The sequence below is a fragment of the Carassius gibelio genome, chromosome B18 (genome assembly GCF_023724105.1).
Source record: "Carassius gibelio isolate Cgi1373 ecotype wild population from Czech Republic chromosome B18, carGib1.2-hapl.c, whole genome shotgun sequence".
Classification (NCBI taxonomy): Eukaryota; Metazoa; Chordata; class Actinopteri; order Cypriniformes; family Cyprinidae; genus Carassius; species Carassius gibelio.
In genome coordinates, this window is record NC_068413.1 from 12,230,291 (window position 1) to 12,249,540 (window position 19,250).

Genomic DNA, 19,250 nt, shown 5'->3' on the forward strand with positions numbered 1-19,250 from the left:
TGTATTTATGCAAAACAATTTATGCAGTTTTTTGTGATTTTTTTTTTTTTTTTTTTTTTTACCTATTAACCTCTAAAGATACAATTTAACATAAATATGATTATTTTTATGTTATCTTTAATATCTATTATACTTTAGTAAAAAAAAAAAAAAAATATATATATATATATATATATATATATATATATATATATATATATAATTGCAGTTAGTTCAGACAGCCAAAATCTAAAAAACTGGTGACTTTGGTGCCATCTGCTGCCATTTAATGGTATAAAAATATCAAAATATCATGCATTTCAATGCACTATTTGGGCCGCAGTATTCAATGGCTTTTGTGTGTGTGTGTGTGTGTGTGTGTGTTTGACACATTAAGAATGTTGAATAGGTCCAAACCTCCATTTCTGTGTATGTTTAATCTGCATTGGATTTGTTGATTTTTATTGGACAAATAATAATAATAATAATAATAAAAATCTATATATATATATATTTTTTTAACCAATTAACTTAATTTATAGTTAATATCTTAGTAGCCAAGTCTTGAAGCACTCAGATTAAGGAACTATATATATATATATATATATATATATATATATATATATATATATATATATATATATATATATATATATATATATATATATATATATATATATATATATATATATATATGCCCAAATTAGTATGGAGCCAAAAAAGTCTCAATAATGATAAATGCACACACTACATTCACATTTGCACACATAGGATTCATACATGCACACACAATTCATAAATACGCACACAGGATACACAAATGCGCACAAAATTCACAAATGCACACACACACACACACACAATTATGTGCAGATTTGCTTTTATTTCTTACTGTTAAAAACTATGATCCTTAATAGAATTAAATTATAACTTTAAAAACAGAATTTAAGTACACTAATTGCTAATACAATTTATTTTTTAATATACATTTTGAAACTTTTGGAGCAACTCAAGGGAGGAAAGATGATGACATAATTTTCTGATGGAATCAAATGATATGCAGATAAAGTGTGATTTAATCAAAATTATCAAATTTAGACATGTATGAGCAATTTCAGATTTTTTTTTTTTTTTTTTTTAATATTTTCATCCAAAAATGAAAAATCCAAATCATTTACTCACCTTCATATTGTTCCAAACCTATGTGACCTTTCTTCTTTATAGTGGTAAATAAAAGAAGATATTTTTAGAAATGTCTCTGTATTTTTTTTTCCATACATACAATAGAACCCAATGGGTTCCAGTCTTGTTTGTCTCCCAATGCTCTTCAAAATATCTTCTTTTGTATTCAAAGAAGAAACACAGCCAAAACAGGTTTGGAACAAAACATGTAAATGAACTGTAATGAGTAAACGATGACAGATTTTTGAATGTGAATGTGTGATAATTATACAAATAATTTTTCCAAGATTCAAAACTAATCCGCACAAACAGTTGAACTTTACATGAAGGCAAATGCTCAAAGCAAGCACTAGGTTGTGTGCACAAGTGTTGTCTGGCTGGGCCTCAGAACTTGTTTTCACATCACTAGGTTTGATCTAAATCCTCTGTAATAGTCTGGGAGAGGTTTCTGGCAGCTGTGTGTTATCGGCCTCAAGAAACAACAGTTATTACTGCGTCTTCATCAGGGTCCAAACATCCATCCAAACCTGGCTCCCAAGACAAATCAATCTGGCAGCAAATTAGGCATGCAGATTATTAATCTAATAACAGCCCTTGTGCAGTGTCAAACTTTGAGGGAAATTACAGTGTGGACGTGTCAAGGCAATAACAGGTCCTACCAATTGAAAGTAGCGCGGCAGGCAGTTTCTCCGATTCACATTTAGCACAGTCATTTCACAAATATCTATTTTAGAGACCGACTTCTAACTTGAGTTGTATGAATCGACATGGCACTTCATGCTGAAATGTACAGACATCTCTCCACTTGGTTTGATGAATATCTCATTCACTCACCTGTAAATCTTTCCCTTTGAAACTGCACTCCTCTCTCTTTTTCTGTGGCGTGCTCCATGTTAACTGAAAAAGTGAAAATCGCAAGCTGCGGTTACATTAAAGTGTGCATTTACAGAAACATGATGCATTACCATGGACATGAGTAGGCCTGCTTCAGTGAATCACAGTGAGTTGGCTGTAGCATATTGCAGTCTCGCTTTTTCTTTAATGTTTTGAATGAATCAAGCAATGCAGAAAATGTGAACGCTGAAAGTCTATTTATGACTTAACTTAAAGAAACCGTTCACCCACAGAGTACTAAAGTACTATATTTCAAGTATTCTGGAATCATACGATAGTTTTGTGTGAAGAACAAATGAAATTTAACCTATTGTTAATCCTTCAGTGAACTGTTCAAGTGAGCTGCATTGGTGAGTTATTGAACTAAAGCTCCATATCAATCTGATTGAATGAAACCAATGACAAATTGTCAGAAAAGAACTGACCCACTTTACCTGTATTCACTCTAATATTTGTACAAACTTATGGGTGTGCTTAAGTGTTGTCTATAACCAACATTAATAATATTCCACTTTCGTTTACTTATGCCCATATTCCAGACTAATGCACATGCTTATACATCCTCCATAATAAAACACAGACATACTCACATTACGCTGCAGCTGCGTTCTGCTGATATCAGTGATATTGAGTGCGAAAAGAGTCTCTCGAGCTCCAACGTACAGCATGTTATCCTCTTTACTGAGGAGCAGAGAGGTGTAATTGAAGACTCCATTGGGTGAAAATCTCTTGGCCGACCTCTCGTTTGCATCTATGAGCAGATACGGAAAAGAGAGAGGGGAAAGGGAAGAATGTCAGCAAAACCGAGCCAAAAAGATTTACTGCTGGAAATATGATAAATGTGCAAAAGTCAGACATGCGATCGTGCTTTTCAGTTGGTTTTTCTTCAAAATACAGATTTAACATTGTAGCTTTGTATAATATTATAGTGCAAAAATGAATAAAAATTGTTTAAAATCCAAAATGTAAATATTTTAATCTTAAGATATGAACCCATATTCAATGTATTCTGGGTCTGGTTGTATTTTTTAGTGGTAGAGATAATTTTAATAGTTGCATAGTTTGCATAGTTATAATGATAATTTTTAAGTATGAGAATATTTGTTTTGCCATCATAAATTCATAATTATCATTTGTTGCAATGTTTATTTTTATACAATTCTATTTATTTTTATTATTTTTATTTTATTTTATTTTAAGATTTATTTTATATATATTAAGATTCACTTTTGAGTCAGTTGAGAAACACTGCTTGACAGTGTATTAGATAATAATGTCATATGTTTTCTACTGGCTGCCAGTGAGAAAGCTAAAACTTGTTACAGCCACAAAAAGTGTCTGAATAAATGTGAATGAGCATTTGTGTGGTCACTTATAGCTCAGAGACAGATGTTCATCTCTTAATCAGAGACACTGCACTGCATCATTATCATGGCAGCTCCTGCAGGCTGTTTCTCTGTTTCTATGACATTGGCATCAATAAGAAGCAGTGTCTTTCCTACCAGTAGGGGGTGTTTGTTAAGAGGTTTAAGGGCATTGTGGCTGAAATTCCCTTTAGAATACTTTAGTGCGGCTTTTTTATGACTTCAGACGAGCCTCTTGAGAATTTGGTGGTGATTCAGACAAGTGTGTAAAATGAAATGAGTGGATACACTGTTTATCTCGTCTCTCCATAGGCTGGCAGAACGAAGCAGTACACGCATGCCATAATCATGACATCATTCCAAGATAGCAGCTCCTCTGGTCTAAGACGCATGTCGAATCAATGTCAACAGGCTGTAAATACAAACTTCATCACTACATGGCAGATGACAAAATGTTCTCCTCATCTGTCACTAGCTTAATGGTTGAATTACTCCAACAAACACAAAATGAGAGCCCAAAAAAAAAAAAAAAATCAATTTAGGTTTATGTCATACATGTGCCCTCTTTTTTCAGTAATAAATAAATAAATAAATAAATAGATAAATAAAATAGGAATATTCAGGAAATCTGTTTTGAAAAAAAAAAAAAAAGTTTCAACTTGAACTGGCATTTTTCTGTGTCAAATACTTCTTCCTATCTCAGTTTATTATGCATAAAATAATAAAATAATAAATAAATAAATGAATGAATAAATAAATAAATAAATAAAAGCAGTACTATTCAGGAAATCTGTTAAAAAAAATATTATGTTTAAATGTGAACTGGCATTTTTCTGTATTAATTACTTTCTCCTATTTCAGTTTATTATGCAGAGAATAAAAAATAAATAAAAAATAAATAAAATAAAATAACTTTTTACTTGCCCCAAAAAGTTCTACACTATAAATTACAAATACTCTTGTCAAAGCCACAGATTGTTAAATTCATTACAGACTTAATGTACACCAATATCATATAAAATACAAGGTCATGGGACATAAATGTTAAAGCTATCATAGCATACGAGCTTTGCTATTGATTTACTTGATTTACAGAAACCTTTGTAAGACATCCACTTCTGGTAGGTCTTACTTAGAGAGCATGTAATCATCACACTGATTGTGCTCCCATGGGTGACTTTGAGCTGAGGTAAGACTCTAAAAGCGTCCGTGTCTCTGGGAGCTGCTGCAGAGGGTCTGAGCCCTCGCTTCCTGAACCCTGGAGGAGACAATGCGGTAATAATAGGGCACCAGCTCTCAACCAGGAGGGGCTTATTACAACCAAATCCAGTCTGTTAAACCACAGGAGGGGATCAACAATGCACATTAAGGGCAGGCTACTGGGGTCTTTGCCTCTGTGTGTCTCGTATTTCCCCTCTCTCTGATTACAGGATGAAACGGGGCACCACTCAACACCGGCAGCATTCATTTCAGAGGGTTTGGGGAGAAATTTAATGGCGATTTAGCAAGACAAGGACAAAGGGCAATAGCTGCAACCAAACAGGGCTTAAGTGGGATTTACACAGGCAGAAACCGTTCCCCCAATTATTCTCCAGAGTGCCACTGCTGGAGCGTTTTCCCTGGAGGTCACACAATGAGGCAAATAATTGTGCCCCATTAGGCGAAAATCACACATGTGAATGTTTTACTTCACTGTAAAATCCAAATGATGACAGCAGGCTGTGTTTCAGGAATTACAGTAAGTGTGACTTAACAGTATATATTAGTAAATATATTGCTATATGTGACCTTGGACCTCATAAGTCGCACAAGTATATTTGTAGCAATAGCCAACGACAACACACTGTATGGGTGAAAAATATTGTTTTTATTTTTTACAACCAAAATAATTAGGATATTAAGTATTTCCATACTGTTAATATATCAAAACTTAATTTTTGATTAGTAATATGCATCACTAAGGCCTTCATTTGGACAACGAGAAAGATTTTCTCAATATTCAGATTTTTTTGAACCCTTTAGATTTCAGATTTCCAAATATTGTCCTATCCTAACAAACCGTACATCAATGGAAATTGTGGTCCATAGGCACATAAATAATATCAGTGATAAACAATATATGATGTATTTTCATATAATATATAAAAAGGTTAAAATGTCTCGCCTTATATGAGTCACAAATTCATAACTGAATATGAATGCTTTTAATTAACATCGTGAAGCAGCTGTTACACTTTGCTAATTAAAAACGAATTTATCCATACAAAACAAATAACTGCCCATTTTGCAGAAATCATGCTTGAAGTTTTGTTTTATTGCAAATGTTTTGTTAATTTCCACCTCATGCTCATGATTTCTATTATAATACATACGCATATGGTCGGGCAGTCGCGTTACAGTCTAGTCGCAAAAGTCAAAATGCTCAAATCGGATCTGAAAATTTTGCATATACATATGGTCTGAATGCCATACATCCCATGTACAGCTCTCCATTGGAAATGAATGAATGGCTTCCAGTTTGTCGCTTGTTTTTTTTTTTTTTCTGTTTCTTAAGTATGATGAATTGCAATAGTAATGCAAGCACCAATAGTTATTTACTGTTGCATTGTCTTGGTCATTGTATGTTGTGATTTAAAGGGATTTATATGGCCAGTTAATGACTAACATTCTGCAAAATGTATACAGAACTGTATAAACACCTGCCCACGTCCAGCACTAATTAAATGCAGACCACTTCAAATAAGCAAGGTCTTTGGCAATATCAGGCTGTGTTGTTTTGGTGTTCGCACATGTTATGCTCAGGATCTCCGTCTGTAACCACTTACGCGGTTTTAAAACGGTATGATTGCAAAACGTAAGGAAAGAACTGCTCCACTGAAAACAAACTGAACAAAACTGATTAAGGATGACATGGAATGCAGTTCCAGAAAACAAACTACAATAACTTTAAATAAGCTTTTACAAGGGTGACAAATGACCCTATCTAACCCCACATTTCTGATGCCCATCTCATCAATTCCCATGTCTTGAAACATTAGCAATGCCCCCCTACAGACAATACGCTCTCTCTCTCAATGAGTCTGTGGTATTATTGTTTGAATTGACTGAGGTCAGTTCCCATAGGGCAATTCCATGACGACAGCTGCCATTCGCTTCCTCCAAACTGCACTGGTGCATTCTGGGAAAAAGGCTTATACTGTTCCCACTCATGGGGAAAGAGGGCTGAGAGTGTCAACAAGAGAAAGAGGTACTTATGAGGCGAACAGTTATTGTCTCTTGCGCTACAGCGGTACAAGATATTGTAACTTGCACGTCCTTGTCTTGTTGACCCTCAATCTTCAAAGTCCCTCATATCTTGATCTAATATATTATGAGGCACAGCTATGCTAGACTCTTTGTGAGGAATGAGATCATTACTGCCATTATTCAATTACATGTCATTTTTTTTGGGAGAAAGCCACTACTAAATGGATTTCCATATCCGCAGCGCTTCGCTCCTAATCCATTTAGAGAGAAATTAATTATGCAGGCTTTTAGGAAACCCTTCCATGTTCAGTTTTCAGAGCGGAATTCCCTACGGCTGCTCTAACAGTACATGCCCGAAGTTAATTAGAGACACAGAGCATCCCGTCGAAAAAAGAGCGACTGCGTGAGGCAATCTGGCCGTCAGTGTGAAAGATCAAAGCTCTGTTTTGTTTAGGCCTCAGCAGACGGCTCATTTAAGTAAACAGTGTTTCTGATGATTTGAGCTTTCAGAGGAAAATGCTCAGAAGTTAAATGCCTATTGCAATCCTACACAAATCGCACTGTACAGCTGGTAATGTTGCGCTATTAAACGGCAGAGATTAAAAAGCTATTTACCAAATCCCAAACTGTAAACCTAGTGGTTAGTGTCTCTAAACCAGCTGCATTTACATTATTTCTCACCTTGCCTGAGCGCCAGGTAAACAATGTATGCGCTGAAGGAGAAATAATGTCATCTCCAGGTGTCAGGAGAATGACAAGCCCCCTGTTGCCCTAATGACAAAGTGCTGACAGTTGAAGCTGCTTTTGATGTTGGGAAAAACAATCTGGAAATATGCTCTCTTCAATTGCTTTGTTGTAAACAGGGCTTAAGAATTATGATGGCAAGTTTTTCAGGAACGTTTACAGGAACACTGTGATCCGTTCGTTTTGAGGAACACACTATAAATTTGAAATCCTGGACTTTATGGTGATGGGAGATAAAGGACAGTTCTTCATGGATCAAGGTGAACAAATGAGCTACGGAAGCTGGAGCCGTATTCATAATCATAATCATCATTTTCATGGTTTCTCTTGTTGGAGCGAATCTGACGTAATGCACTTTTGCGAGATCAATATTAGATTAGCTTTGTGAATTTAAGACTAGGATACATACACTACACTTTAAGAATGTCATGCTGTACTTTTGTCTTTAATATAAGGCTTCATCTCTCTTATAAAGTACAAAAAACACAAAGGTTAATATACAGAGCAATTAAAAAGGCATGCTGAACTGCTGGGGTTTGCTAAGTGCATCCAAAACAGAAATATCTCAGTATCATCTAACAGCTTGCAGATCTCTAGTGGGACATTTCTATAGCACTAAAAAATGTTTCTTTTCATTTTACTAGGTTTTGTTAGTCCTCAAACAGAATGAATTTAGACTAAATGGGAAGCTACCTTGTTTGATTTAAATTAATATGTTAGCATTAATACAATACATTAATGTACTTATAATGGAGCTTCCCTAGTAAAAAAAAAAAAAAAAAACTCTTACTACGTTCTTAAAATTAAACCTTTTTTAAGAACGGAGGAGAATTTTTTTTAAATAATATCAGTCTTTAAAAGCAAGATGTTTAAAGTGTACTTGAAATATACTTTCAAGAGCTCTACTTTAGCACAATCAGATATACTTCAGTAAATCTTTAGTTGAACTTTAGCCTATTCTTCGGCAAAGTTAAAGTGCATTAAATACAAAATTAGTAATTCCAGTTTAGCATACTTTAAGTTTACCAAATTAGTACACCAACTGCAGTGTATTTTTACATAAATATGTAAATGTAAATATTCAAATACATCAGACAAGTGTGCATCCCACTGTAGCTGTGTGACATTATCTATAATAACATAAGTATACGTTGTAAACTCTAACATTTGTATTTTTTTAGAAACTTGAGCACATCACATTCACATTATAAGCAAACTATATTGGACCTGAAGACATATTAATTCATTTAAAGTGTTGATATACAAGCTAAAATATTTTCCTAACCACCCTGAAATGAAAATTATTGCCCCAAAGGCAGACAGAAACTAAAAGTGAGTGGAACATGTCTGCTTTTGCACTGTTTTATGACAATGCAAACCACATAAATCTGGCAAAAACAAATGCCTGCTCATCTCAGGTTGTGTGGATGTTCTCTTTATACACACACCATCCATTAAAGCACTGCCAAAAATCAATAGGATATTGAGTAAAGATCATGTTCCATGAAGATATTTGGTAAATTTCCTACCATAAATATATCAAAATGTAATTTTTTATTAGAATTATGCATTGCTAAAAATTCATTTGGACAACTTCATAGGCGATTTTCTTAATATTTAGATTTTTTTGCACCCTCAGATTCCAGTTTTTCAAATAGTTGTATCTTGGCCAAATATTGTCCGATCCTAACAAACCATACATCAGCTTTCAGCTTTCAGGTCATGTATAAATCTCAGTTTCAAATCAGGTCTTTTAAACTTTCTATTCATAAAATAAAAATAAAAATAAATAAATAAATAAATAAATAAATAAATAAATAAATAAATAAATAAATAAATAAATAAATAATGGTTTCCAAACATCTGCAAAAGTGTTTTAACATTGGATAAGTTAAAGAAAGTTTCTTGAGCATAGTAAAATGACTTCTGAATGATCATGTGACACCTGAAGTAATGATGCTGAAAATTCAGCTTTGCCATCACAGAAAGAAATTACATTTTAAAATATATAACAACAGAAAACAGCTCTTTTAATTTGTAATATTTCACAATATTAGTGTTTTTACTGCTACTTACTTTCAAATAAATATAAATCCAGTGAACATAAGAGACTTCTTTTAAAAACAAGTAAAACCTACTGACCCCAAACTTTTGAATACGGTGTGTGTTCAAACACATTTATGGCATAATTTTTGATATAATCTTATAAAAACCCATATTATAAAACTGCATTCGATGTTGTTCTAAACTGCTCCCTCCCTTCCTTCCAAAGGAAGTGGTCACCAAAGTGCTCCTGGGAATCTGTAGGATCTTTTACAGTGTGCTCTTAGTGTCTTTTCCCCTTTAAGGACAAAGCGCTTTCCCAAAAGGGAAATGTACTCTCACACTGCTCTGTTTTCATTAATGCCGCATGTTGATGAGAAATGACTGTTGAGCTTCTCCAGAGAAAGAGAAAGGAATGACGCAACACTCAGTTTACACTTCAGAAACATTCTGTTCTCTTCCACCTGCGTGCGTGGCCGGGTCTCCCTGCTCCAAACTCAGCATGAAATATTGAAAAACAGATGATATAATAAAAGAGCAGTTTGAAGTCACAGGAAGGACAAAAGAGGCAGAAACAGAAAACATTAAGACATCAAGTATAATCTGTTGAGACGTTCAGGAGAGGTGTTTAGTGTTTGTCTAGTGAACTGGCACAATGTCTCTCTTGTTAGCATGAGAAGTACAGAAGTGGCAGCTTGCACAGACACCATGGTGACCGCTGGAATTCTGGGTAGGTCAAACATGAGTTTGGTGAGCAGAACCCACATAAACACTCCCGGTTCAAACAGAGGAGGCCTCTAAAACTAAAGGAAAGAGGATGAATGTGCATGACGCCAAGCGCTGCAGTTAAAGGCTTGATCACAATGTGCATCTAATGAATTCACAAGGCAGAAGGGTTTTCATAAGTCATGTGGTAACATTTACTTGGAGATAAAGGCTGATTGAACTTTCCCATGAAAAACAACATTTTTACACAAACGTGCAACTTACAAAAGTTACTATCTGTATGATATAGTTATATATCTAGTTTTGGGACACCATGGTGACATAAGGGAGGTGCCAATAAACAAATAAATAAATGCAGGATGTGGCTACAGTGATGAAGGAAACATAAACAGTTAGATTTGTGGGTGTAGAAGCCTGTGTGCTTGTTTTTGCCTGACGGGTCTGACAGGTTTTATTAATTGGTGAAACTTAGCAGCATTTCACAATGTGGCTCTAATATACTCTAGTCGTGCCAAGATCAATTCAGTCACAGTGGAAGTGCAATGAAAATGAGTGGCGTCTATTTTGCAGCACACAGCAGTCTGTAATATTCCTCTATGTCAGACTCAGACTGAGTTTACTGAAGCCTGCATAGCATTGCATTGAGTGACATAAAAACGGGGGGGAAAAAATTAATTATATGCCAAATTACATAAAAAATGAATAAATAAAAATAAAAAAATAACTTCCAGAATAAAAATTCCCTGATATATGGACTTAAAAGTTATGAGTTATGATATGAAAAAAAATCATGATAAGTTACTCAACCCTATACATCATCCAAGATGTTCCTGTTTCTTCCTTCAGCTGAAAAGAAATTAAGGTTTTTGAGAGTAACATTACAGGAATTTTCTCCATATAGTGGACTTCAATGGGGACCAACATTTTGAAGGTTCAAACTGCAGTTCCTCATCTGTGTATTTCAGTTAAAAAAGGAAGGGTAAGGTTTTTTTTTTTTTTTTTTTTTAAATGACCAGTCGTTTTGCTAGATAAGACCAGTACTCCTCAGCTAGGGTTGTGTAGAACCCTTTGAAGCTGCATTGAAACTGCAGCCTGTTGGTCCCCACTATATGGAGAAAAATCCTGGAATGTTTTCCTTAAAAACAATAATTTCTTTATGACTGAAGAAAGAAAGGAATGTTACGCATCTTGGATGACACAGGGGTCAATTAAAATTCTCAAGTAAATTATCAAGAAATGTTTATTCTGGAAGTGAACTAATCCTTCAAATTCCTCCTATCCATCTAATAAAACTCCAAACTTTTGAAAGTTAGCTTTTTTGCTCTTCTAGTTGAAAATGATTCAAAAATATATTAATTTGAATTCTACTTCAATTTAAATGAAAAACTGGCATCCTGTTTGCCCTAATGATGCTGAAATATTTCTTATATTTCCTTTTATATGCATTTTTTAATGAACCATGCTTAACTGACAAGTTCATTTGAAAGCACTAAAAAAACAACAACAACCTTGATATGTCCAAATCAGTGTCACATGGAAGAGCATGTATAGGTTTTAATGCGTTGCTTTGGTTGTAAGGGTAAAATAACAACAGCTTTAAGTAAACAAGAGACATTCCTTCCTCTCATGTTACAACGTGCCACCTGAGAAGCTACATCGTGATTTATGCAGCTGGATATGAATGGACTGTTTCCCCTTGATGCACGTTTTGGAAGCTTCCATGGTTGACACATAGTGCAGGTCTCTGCTGCTTCAAACATGCCTGATCACCTCCAACCACAAAGAATCAAACACCACACAAAGCTTGAGCACAATACCGTTTGCATGCTATATATTACAGTGAGGATAAATAATTTCAATTTTAGGCTAGGGTAATAAAAACAAGAAGTACTTCAGGTACATAAACCAAGGATAAACACAATGGACTGATGTTTTAACTCATAAATAGCAGTGGTTTACCAATGAAAAACCAAAAGATTCTTCTGTAGATGCATTTCCCAGCTTTACCAGGAGAAAATGGCTGGATAAACACAGAGCTCTAGTGTAAACCGCTTATAGGTGTCTTTTTAAATAGCTTTCTAATACGCTTTAAGCACTGCAGCATAGAGTGTATCAAAGAGAGGAACAAAAGAAGAGAGGCTGAGCAGATGTAGTTTCTCCTCCTACAAACCCTGATCCTTCTTGATAGACACATAATGAGAAGCAGACCATTCACAAAGTAAACATACACACATGTCTGTTTTGTGAAAAGTGGGGACATCCCATAGGCGTAACGGTTTTCATACTGTAAAAACTGTTTACTCTATCACCATTCACCAACCCTAACCCTAATCCTAACCCTCACAGGAATCTTTGTGCATTTTTACTTTCTCAAAAAAACTCATTGTGTATGATTTATAAGCGATTTGAAAAATGGGGACTTGGGTTGTGTCTTCATGAGTCACCCTCTCCTTGTAATACCTGTGTCATACCCATGTCATTATACAAAGTTGTGTCCTGATATGTCACAAAAACAAGAGCACACACACACACACTAAGAATAAACTGCGCTCTCTGATAGCTGTTGATTTCTTTGGATACACTGTCTGCATATTTTCAGTTCACTAAGTTCACTAGTTAAACTTGACCATGAATGGTTTGTAAAAAAGACGCAAGATTATGTTTATTTTTAGTTAATCCAGCCCTGAACACTTCGTGTTCATTCAGGTTTACCTGCATGAAATTTGCCATTAAGGTGAGTGACAGCGTATACAGAGACACAGACACACCGTAAAACACTCAAACAGAGAGAATTAGCAGGATTCCTTGTTGCATTAGACAGGCAGAAGAGAAACACCAGTGAAAAGAACAGCTGCATTCTTTCTTACAATACAGCATGATCCTGGGGACAACACGAGAACAAACAGCAAAGGACACGAGGAACAAAGTGCTACAAGAAAATGTCAGACCATAAAAAAGAAGTGAGGACTGACAAATGAGACAAGAAGAGAAATGAAGAGAAGAGAAAAAGGTACTGAGAATAGAGAAGATACAAAACAAGACCAGAAGAAAAGAGAAGAGATTCAGCGAGGAGAGATTTAAGTAAAGGCAAAGAAAAGAGATATGAAGAGAATAAGAGACAAGCTGAGACCATAAGAAAAAGAAAAGATTAAATGAGACAAGATCTAATGAGAAGTAAAGAGAAGAGATGAGAAAACGTGAAGGTTAAAATATCACAAAAAAGAGGTGAAGAGAAAGGACGAGTCAAGATGAGAAGACAAGACAAGGTCAGAAGAGAAGACTAAAGAACAATCAAGATGATAAGACAAGACTAAAGTTTAGACAAATCGAGAAAGGAAGAGAATACAAGCAGAGAAAACAAGAATAGAAGAGAAAACAAGACAAAATTAGAAAGAAGGAAAGACAAGGCAAAACAAGAAGAGAAGAGATTAGAACAAAATGAGAAGAAAGGACACATTGAGACGAAAAGACACAAGATGTGACCATCTTGACCAGATGACAAGACAATACAAAATAGAGAAGAGAAGAGAAGAGAAGAGAAGAGAAGAGAAGAGAAGAGAAGAGAAGAGAAGAGAAGAGAAGAGAAGAGAAGTTCCAGTGGTTGGCAGGAGAACAAACCTCCATGGAGGTAGACCCTCAACAGAGGCAGTCGACATGTTTAGGCAGGTTTAGCAGGTTTAGTATAGCCCCATCACATCCTGAGCCAGCTTAAATGAAGGTGAAAATTAAATGTGGAAAGGATACGCAAGTGGGTATGAATATAGGTTGACATAAAATCTTTGTCCAACATGATGTAGACACATAGGACAAACACAGCAAGCCCATTTGTGGACTTGGACTCATTTACACTTCAAACTACACAACATGCCATTGTATGTATTAAATTAGAAACAACTGTGTGTCGCACGCCAGTGCTTTAACAAAAACCGTGCTATTGTCTTAAAAGGCGTCAACATTCTCCATCACAAAAGACTGGTACCTTAGTGATGAAAACCATCATTTAACATGATCAATAGTACCATAGTAACTTAATAAAGCCACAATGCACTGTGTTTACCGACTCATTGTGCCTCTTCTCTTCACAATTCACCGAAGCCCGCAAAAACAAGAATGGATGCACCCAAAATTGCCTACGATTCAAGCTAGAGGAAGTTGTTTTATCTTTAACATGACAGATGTTATGTTAGAGATGCAGCTAAGCGATCATTAAGAGCGAGAGGGGACATATTATGCTGCTGAAAAATAGTGGGACCACTTAGAAGTTTATAATAGACGCTTTGTTGTTCCTCGATGAGTGATATGGAGATGCATGTGTATGTAGCTCATTATGTTCGCAGTGGCACAGTGGTTTTGTAAACGCGGTAATCCACCTCCATACAAACACGCCGGATGGCAGCATTAACCAATCAGCCCTTGGTATCTGCTTTCTGTTTATCAACACTTCAGCAAGTGTTACTGTCTGTGGGAGATGACAGGGTCTTCTGTCCTTAGCTCCCTCAGAGCTCTTAAGTCGACTCCAAACCAGCCTTAATTTATAGTCTCGTACCATTCTGTTCTTTTACACACTTTCAGAGTGAGTTGTGCATGTGTATTTCTGTGCACTTACTGTAAGAGAAACTGAGGCGAGGGGTGACGTCGTCTTCTGCTGCTTCACCCCATCCAACCAGAAGAACATGGAGGAGAAATAGGATCGAGACACGTGTCATGTCTAGTGTCCACATTTTTTTCTTTGTGTCTCAATGTGTTTTCTCTCCAGATTTTCTGGCGCTCATGGAGATCTTTTCCCTGGCTCGTTTATTTTTCTTCTTCTCCTCAAACCCCTGAAAAGGAGAACCGTGTACTGATGGGACGATCACTGTTCACCTTCGTAGGGCCTCACAATGGTGGATTTCCAGTGGTGGAAGTCCTCAAGGATGGTGGTAAAGCTCAAATCAGTCTCCATGTGCTTGTGTTGATTTCCAAACAGGCTTTTCAAACCATCTGCAACAAATAAGACACACGAATAGTCACATTAACATAAACATTTTACTGCTGGTGTGAATTTCATCAAAACATTTTATACTTCATGCTCAGAATATTCAGGTTTTTTGCAATCTAGTCTACAGAAGTAGATTGATATACTTGCTTAGATAGGACTGACCCTGCTTAAGCCAGCCTGAGCTTGTCTTAGCTGGTTTAACCTAGCCAAAGCTGGTATAGTTGGGAGGCCGAAAGCGAAAAGTGCCCCAAACCTCTAACAAAAAGCATAGACTTAATTAAGACCATATGTATAGAGTTCATTTCACAAGGATTTATCTATTTCTATGAAGCAAACATCCTTTTCATGCTACGCTACACCCACAATATAGTGTGAGCGAGTCTCTTTAGGTCATGCTTGATAGCATCAGGAGATGTGGGAGTTCAAACCAGACGTCTTTTACCTATATGGCATACTCTCCGTGTGGGGTTATATCGCTATAATCATCAGTAAAGATTTGCATTGTGCCGAGAATTACCGCATGAATTTAGCCCTAAGGGACACAAATTACACAAAATTTACTCACTGCTCAGCAGGGCTCTAGGTCTGTGTTTAATCAGCGCTAATCGCTAAGGTGAGCAGGTTTGTGGGAAAGTGCCCTTTTTGAAAGACCACCACTGCTAGCCAATGGCATATCTACAGTATATTATGCAGTGTTTTTGGATGCCATTCTTCGGTCAGTGAACTTCACAAGAAAGATCATTCTGGTGCACTTGTATTTGTTGGTGAACAACAAGAACTAGTCTAAAACAACATGGAGATATCTACTGGCGTAAGCTGGTCTTCTCAGTAGGGTGTAAGGATGATAAGGCAATAAATGAGCACTTCCTGGAAGCGGTGGTATCATTTATGAGACAATGGAAAGTGCTTCATTCTCTGTTTACTGTTAGCTTACAATGTTCTGAGAACAGATGACCCCACTTTACCAAAATCACCCACACTGATCATCATTCATCTTTTCCATTCCATAAAGCACCATTCTGAGAATGGATATTCAACGTAATGCCATAAAATGCATGATTTCCAGCCTCCTGCTTAGTCAACCTCATTTGCTTCCATTTAGATAAGCAAGGTAAAGTCATACATGGAGTTTGACTCCCAGGCAAATGAAATGGACTGTAAATAAGTTGAATAGCTTTGCACTTGATATGTGATCTACAGCATAGAACCCAACCCTGTCATCAACCCAATATGTCAGCGGACTAACACTTAAGTGGTTTCCATTACCCTGGCTATATAGACAAGCCTTTTAAGTACAACCACAAAGCTAATCCAATTGCAATTCCCATTTAGGTTTAAGATTTAATATCAACGTCAATGTGTATATTTTATTTTTATGAACTGCCAACAGTAAGCTAACAAATAGGGTGTGGTAAAATCAGAGTTGGAGGGAAAACAAAGCAGTCTGGCTTAAGCTATAGGCATCTGAATGTAACATATAACATTCCACAAATAAAAAATAAAAAAATGAAAAAGTGTTATTACTGAGTTTTAATTAGGTGTAACGGGTGGCCTGTGTATGCCATAACACTTCTGGAGATCATCATATTTATTTGTGCTTTACCCCAGAAAGCCTCAAAATCGAGCCAACGCTGTAATTTGGCATCAAGCTCTAAGAGTGATACTGCAGGCCAATTTACTGTACAACTGCCAAAACAGCAAGGATGCTTTGCTCTAATATAGACAACATGAGAGCACTAGCTGACAGTCATCCCTTAATAAAAAGAAGACAGAAGCAAGACAACTTTTCCATCTGGAGCACGACAGACCTCGGACTCCCACTGGGAAGATTCACGTCCCAAATGGGAAAACTGCTGCTTGTTTAAACAGCTTCTCAACATTGTATTGGCACAGCATGAGGAGATAAACTGATTACAAGGGAATGCAGTTTAGATTTCCACAAATGATCTTCCGAGGAACTGTTGAATCATTGACGATTGTGGTTTATCAACATCAGACAAGGCCTAAAAGCACAAAACTGTTTACCACATTATGTCTGATAATGACAGATTTATGTCACTGCTTAAGCTGTATATACCTAGGAACAACATATGGCACATAACAAACAAAGTAGCACAAAAGGACACAGAAAGTTTAACCTGAACTATATCTTCACTTACAGAACATATGCAACCTTGAAAGGACATTCTATGTATAGTCTGGTGATAACACATCAGCAACCACCACAAAGAGCTCAATTCCCATTAAAGGAGTTCACAAACTTCAGTGTTTGTTGTAACTGGCATTTGCTACACTGTTTTATCATCAACAGCTATGAAATCTCAGCTCAAGCAAGTGATACATTAACAAGGCCAAACTCCTCCTGCTACTGTCCATATGCTGGGGTTGGGATGTGTCCTGCACTGGTCAAGGCTGTGGCTTCAGCCATATTGGTGTAGGAGACTCACTAACAAAGCACCATTAGCCTTCCTTATGCTGGCAACATTTGAGTGACATCCCAGTTGCCCAGTGGCAATGTGATCTCATTAATTTCAAGTTTTGACAGGAAGAGGATAAATGCTGCTGAGGCACATGAGAAGCTGAAGTAGGACGCTGAAGGTCTCTCTCAAAGATATATAATACACATTTTACTTTCTTTCTACTGTTAAATTAACGCAGGAGCCATAAATCATCTCACTACTGGTCCTCAAAGGTGTTTATTGTGATGAATGATCAAATACTAACTACAATTCCCCAAATCCTAAAAGCAACGACCCCCAATGAATGAGGATTATGTTTAAACATTAATCATTTAGTTAAAATAATGGTGAAAAAAAATGGACTGAATGAATATATTTGTTTGGTAGTTTCTATGATTTTCGAGATCTATGTTTGTTTGTTTTGTTTGTTTTTTCTTTGGTGGGTCGATCACTGTTAGCAAGGAAAATGTACTGATACAGCATGACTTTAATATGATTTGTAACATGAAAACATTTAGAGACATTTGGAGGGTATTTCTTGGAAGGATTTGGGGACAAAGTGTCCTTTAAATACATTTTCTCCCCCAGACATATAAAACTAGTCTGCAAATAATACTGAACTCCTGAAGGGGAAAAAATGGAAATGGTTTGCATTATCATAAAGTAGGAAACTTTCATCCACAGACCACACAAATAATTAAAATGATGGCATGTGTTGACAAGTACATAAATAATATCCATTCAGTCAACGCCCAGTCAATTCTGTGTTCTTCCAGTTTGTGAGCCATATGTAATGATGGCATCAAATTCCACTTCTATCTTCCATAAAAGTAGAAATAGTTGACTACATAAACAGCTGTCCAGATTATCTGGTTTTTCAGATATATATAATTATCCTGAAGCAAAGCCAGAGACTAATGCTTTTCTTTAGATAAACGTGCAATAGTATCTTCCAAAAAAAAAAAAAAAAAAAATAATAATAATAATAAATTATACAAAATTAAATTAAATAAAAATCACCTAAACGTTGTATTGTTAACTAAAACTATTAAATTTAACTACTTAAATAATCAGGGGGAAAAATGACTATTTGATAAGTAATAGAAAAAACCAAAGGCAACTAGCTGAAAAAGATTTAAGTAAATCTAAATATTAAGAAAACCTAAATAAATATAAATTACTTAACTTAAAGAGAATGAAAACCGGAAAATATAAAGTTAAAAACCTATCATAATATTATATATACTATATAAAAGTTTGGTATCAGTACGATTTTCTTTTAATTTTTTTTTTTTTTACCAAAGTGTCTTGTGCTCATCAAGGCTGTATTTATTTGATCAAAAATACAGTGAAATATTATTGTCATTTAAAATAACAGTTTCTATTTTAATATACTTTCAAATATAAATGTATTCCTGTGATGCAAAGCTAAATTCTTTTAAAATTATATTTTACAGTATATTAAAACTGAAAACCAATATTAGAAATTGAAATAATATCTCACAATATTACAGTTTTTTTTTTTCTTCAGTATTTTTGATCAAACAATGACCACAAGAGACTCCATTAAAAAGCATTACAAACCTTACTGATCCCAAACTTTTTAACAGCAGTTCATATATATATATATCGTTA

General features: G+C 35.5%; 1 protein-coding gene across 2 annotated transcripts in view; it reads right to left on the reverse strand.

Moving 5' to 3' along the window:
* The window catches only part of LOC127977159 (semaphorin-4B-like), a 66,758-nt gene that overhangs the window by 17,532 nt on the left and 29,976 nt on the right, over positions 1-19,250 (reverse strand). For both annotated transcript variants that reach the window (XM_052581871.1, XM_052581870.1), the window contains exons 2-4: positions 14,785-15,158; positions 2,646-2,806; positions 1,996-2,058 (exon numbers count right to left, since the gene is read on the reverse strand). In XM_052581871.1, the coding sequence (XP_052437831.1) occupies positions 1,996-2,058; positions 2,646-2,806; positions 14,785-14,899 (339 nt within the window). In that variant the 5' untranslated portion in view covers positions 14,900-15,158. The remainder of the gene's footprint in view (positions 1-1,995; positions 2,059-2,645; positions 2,807-14,784; positions 15,159-19,250) is intronic.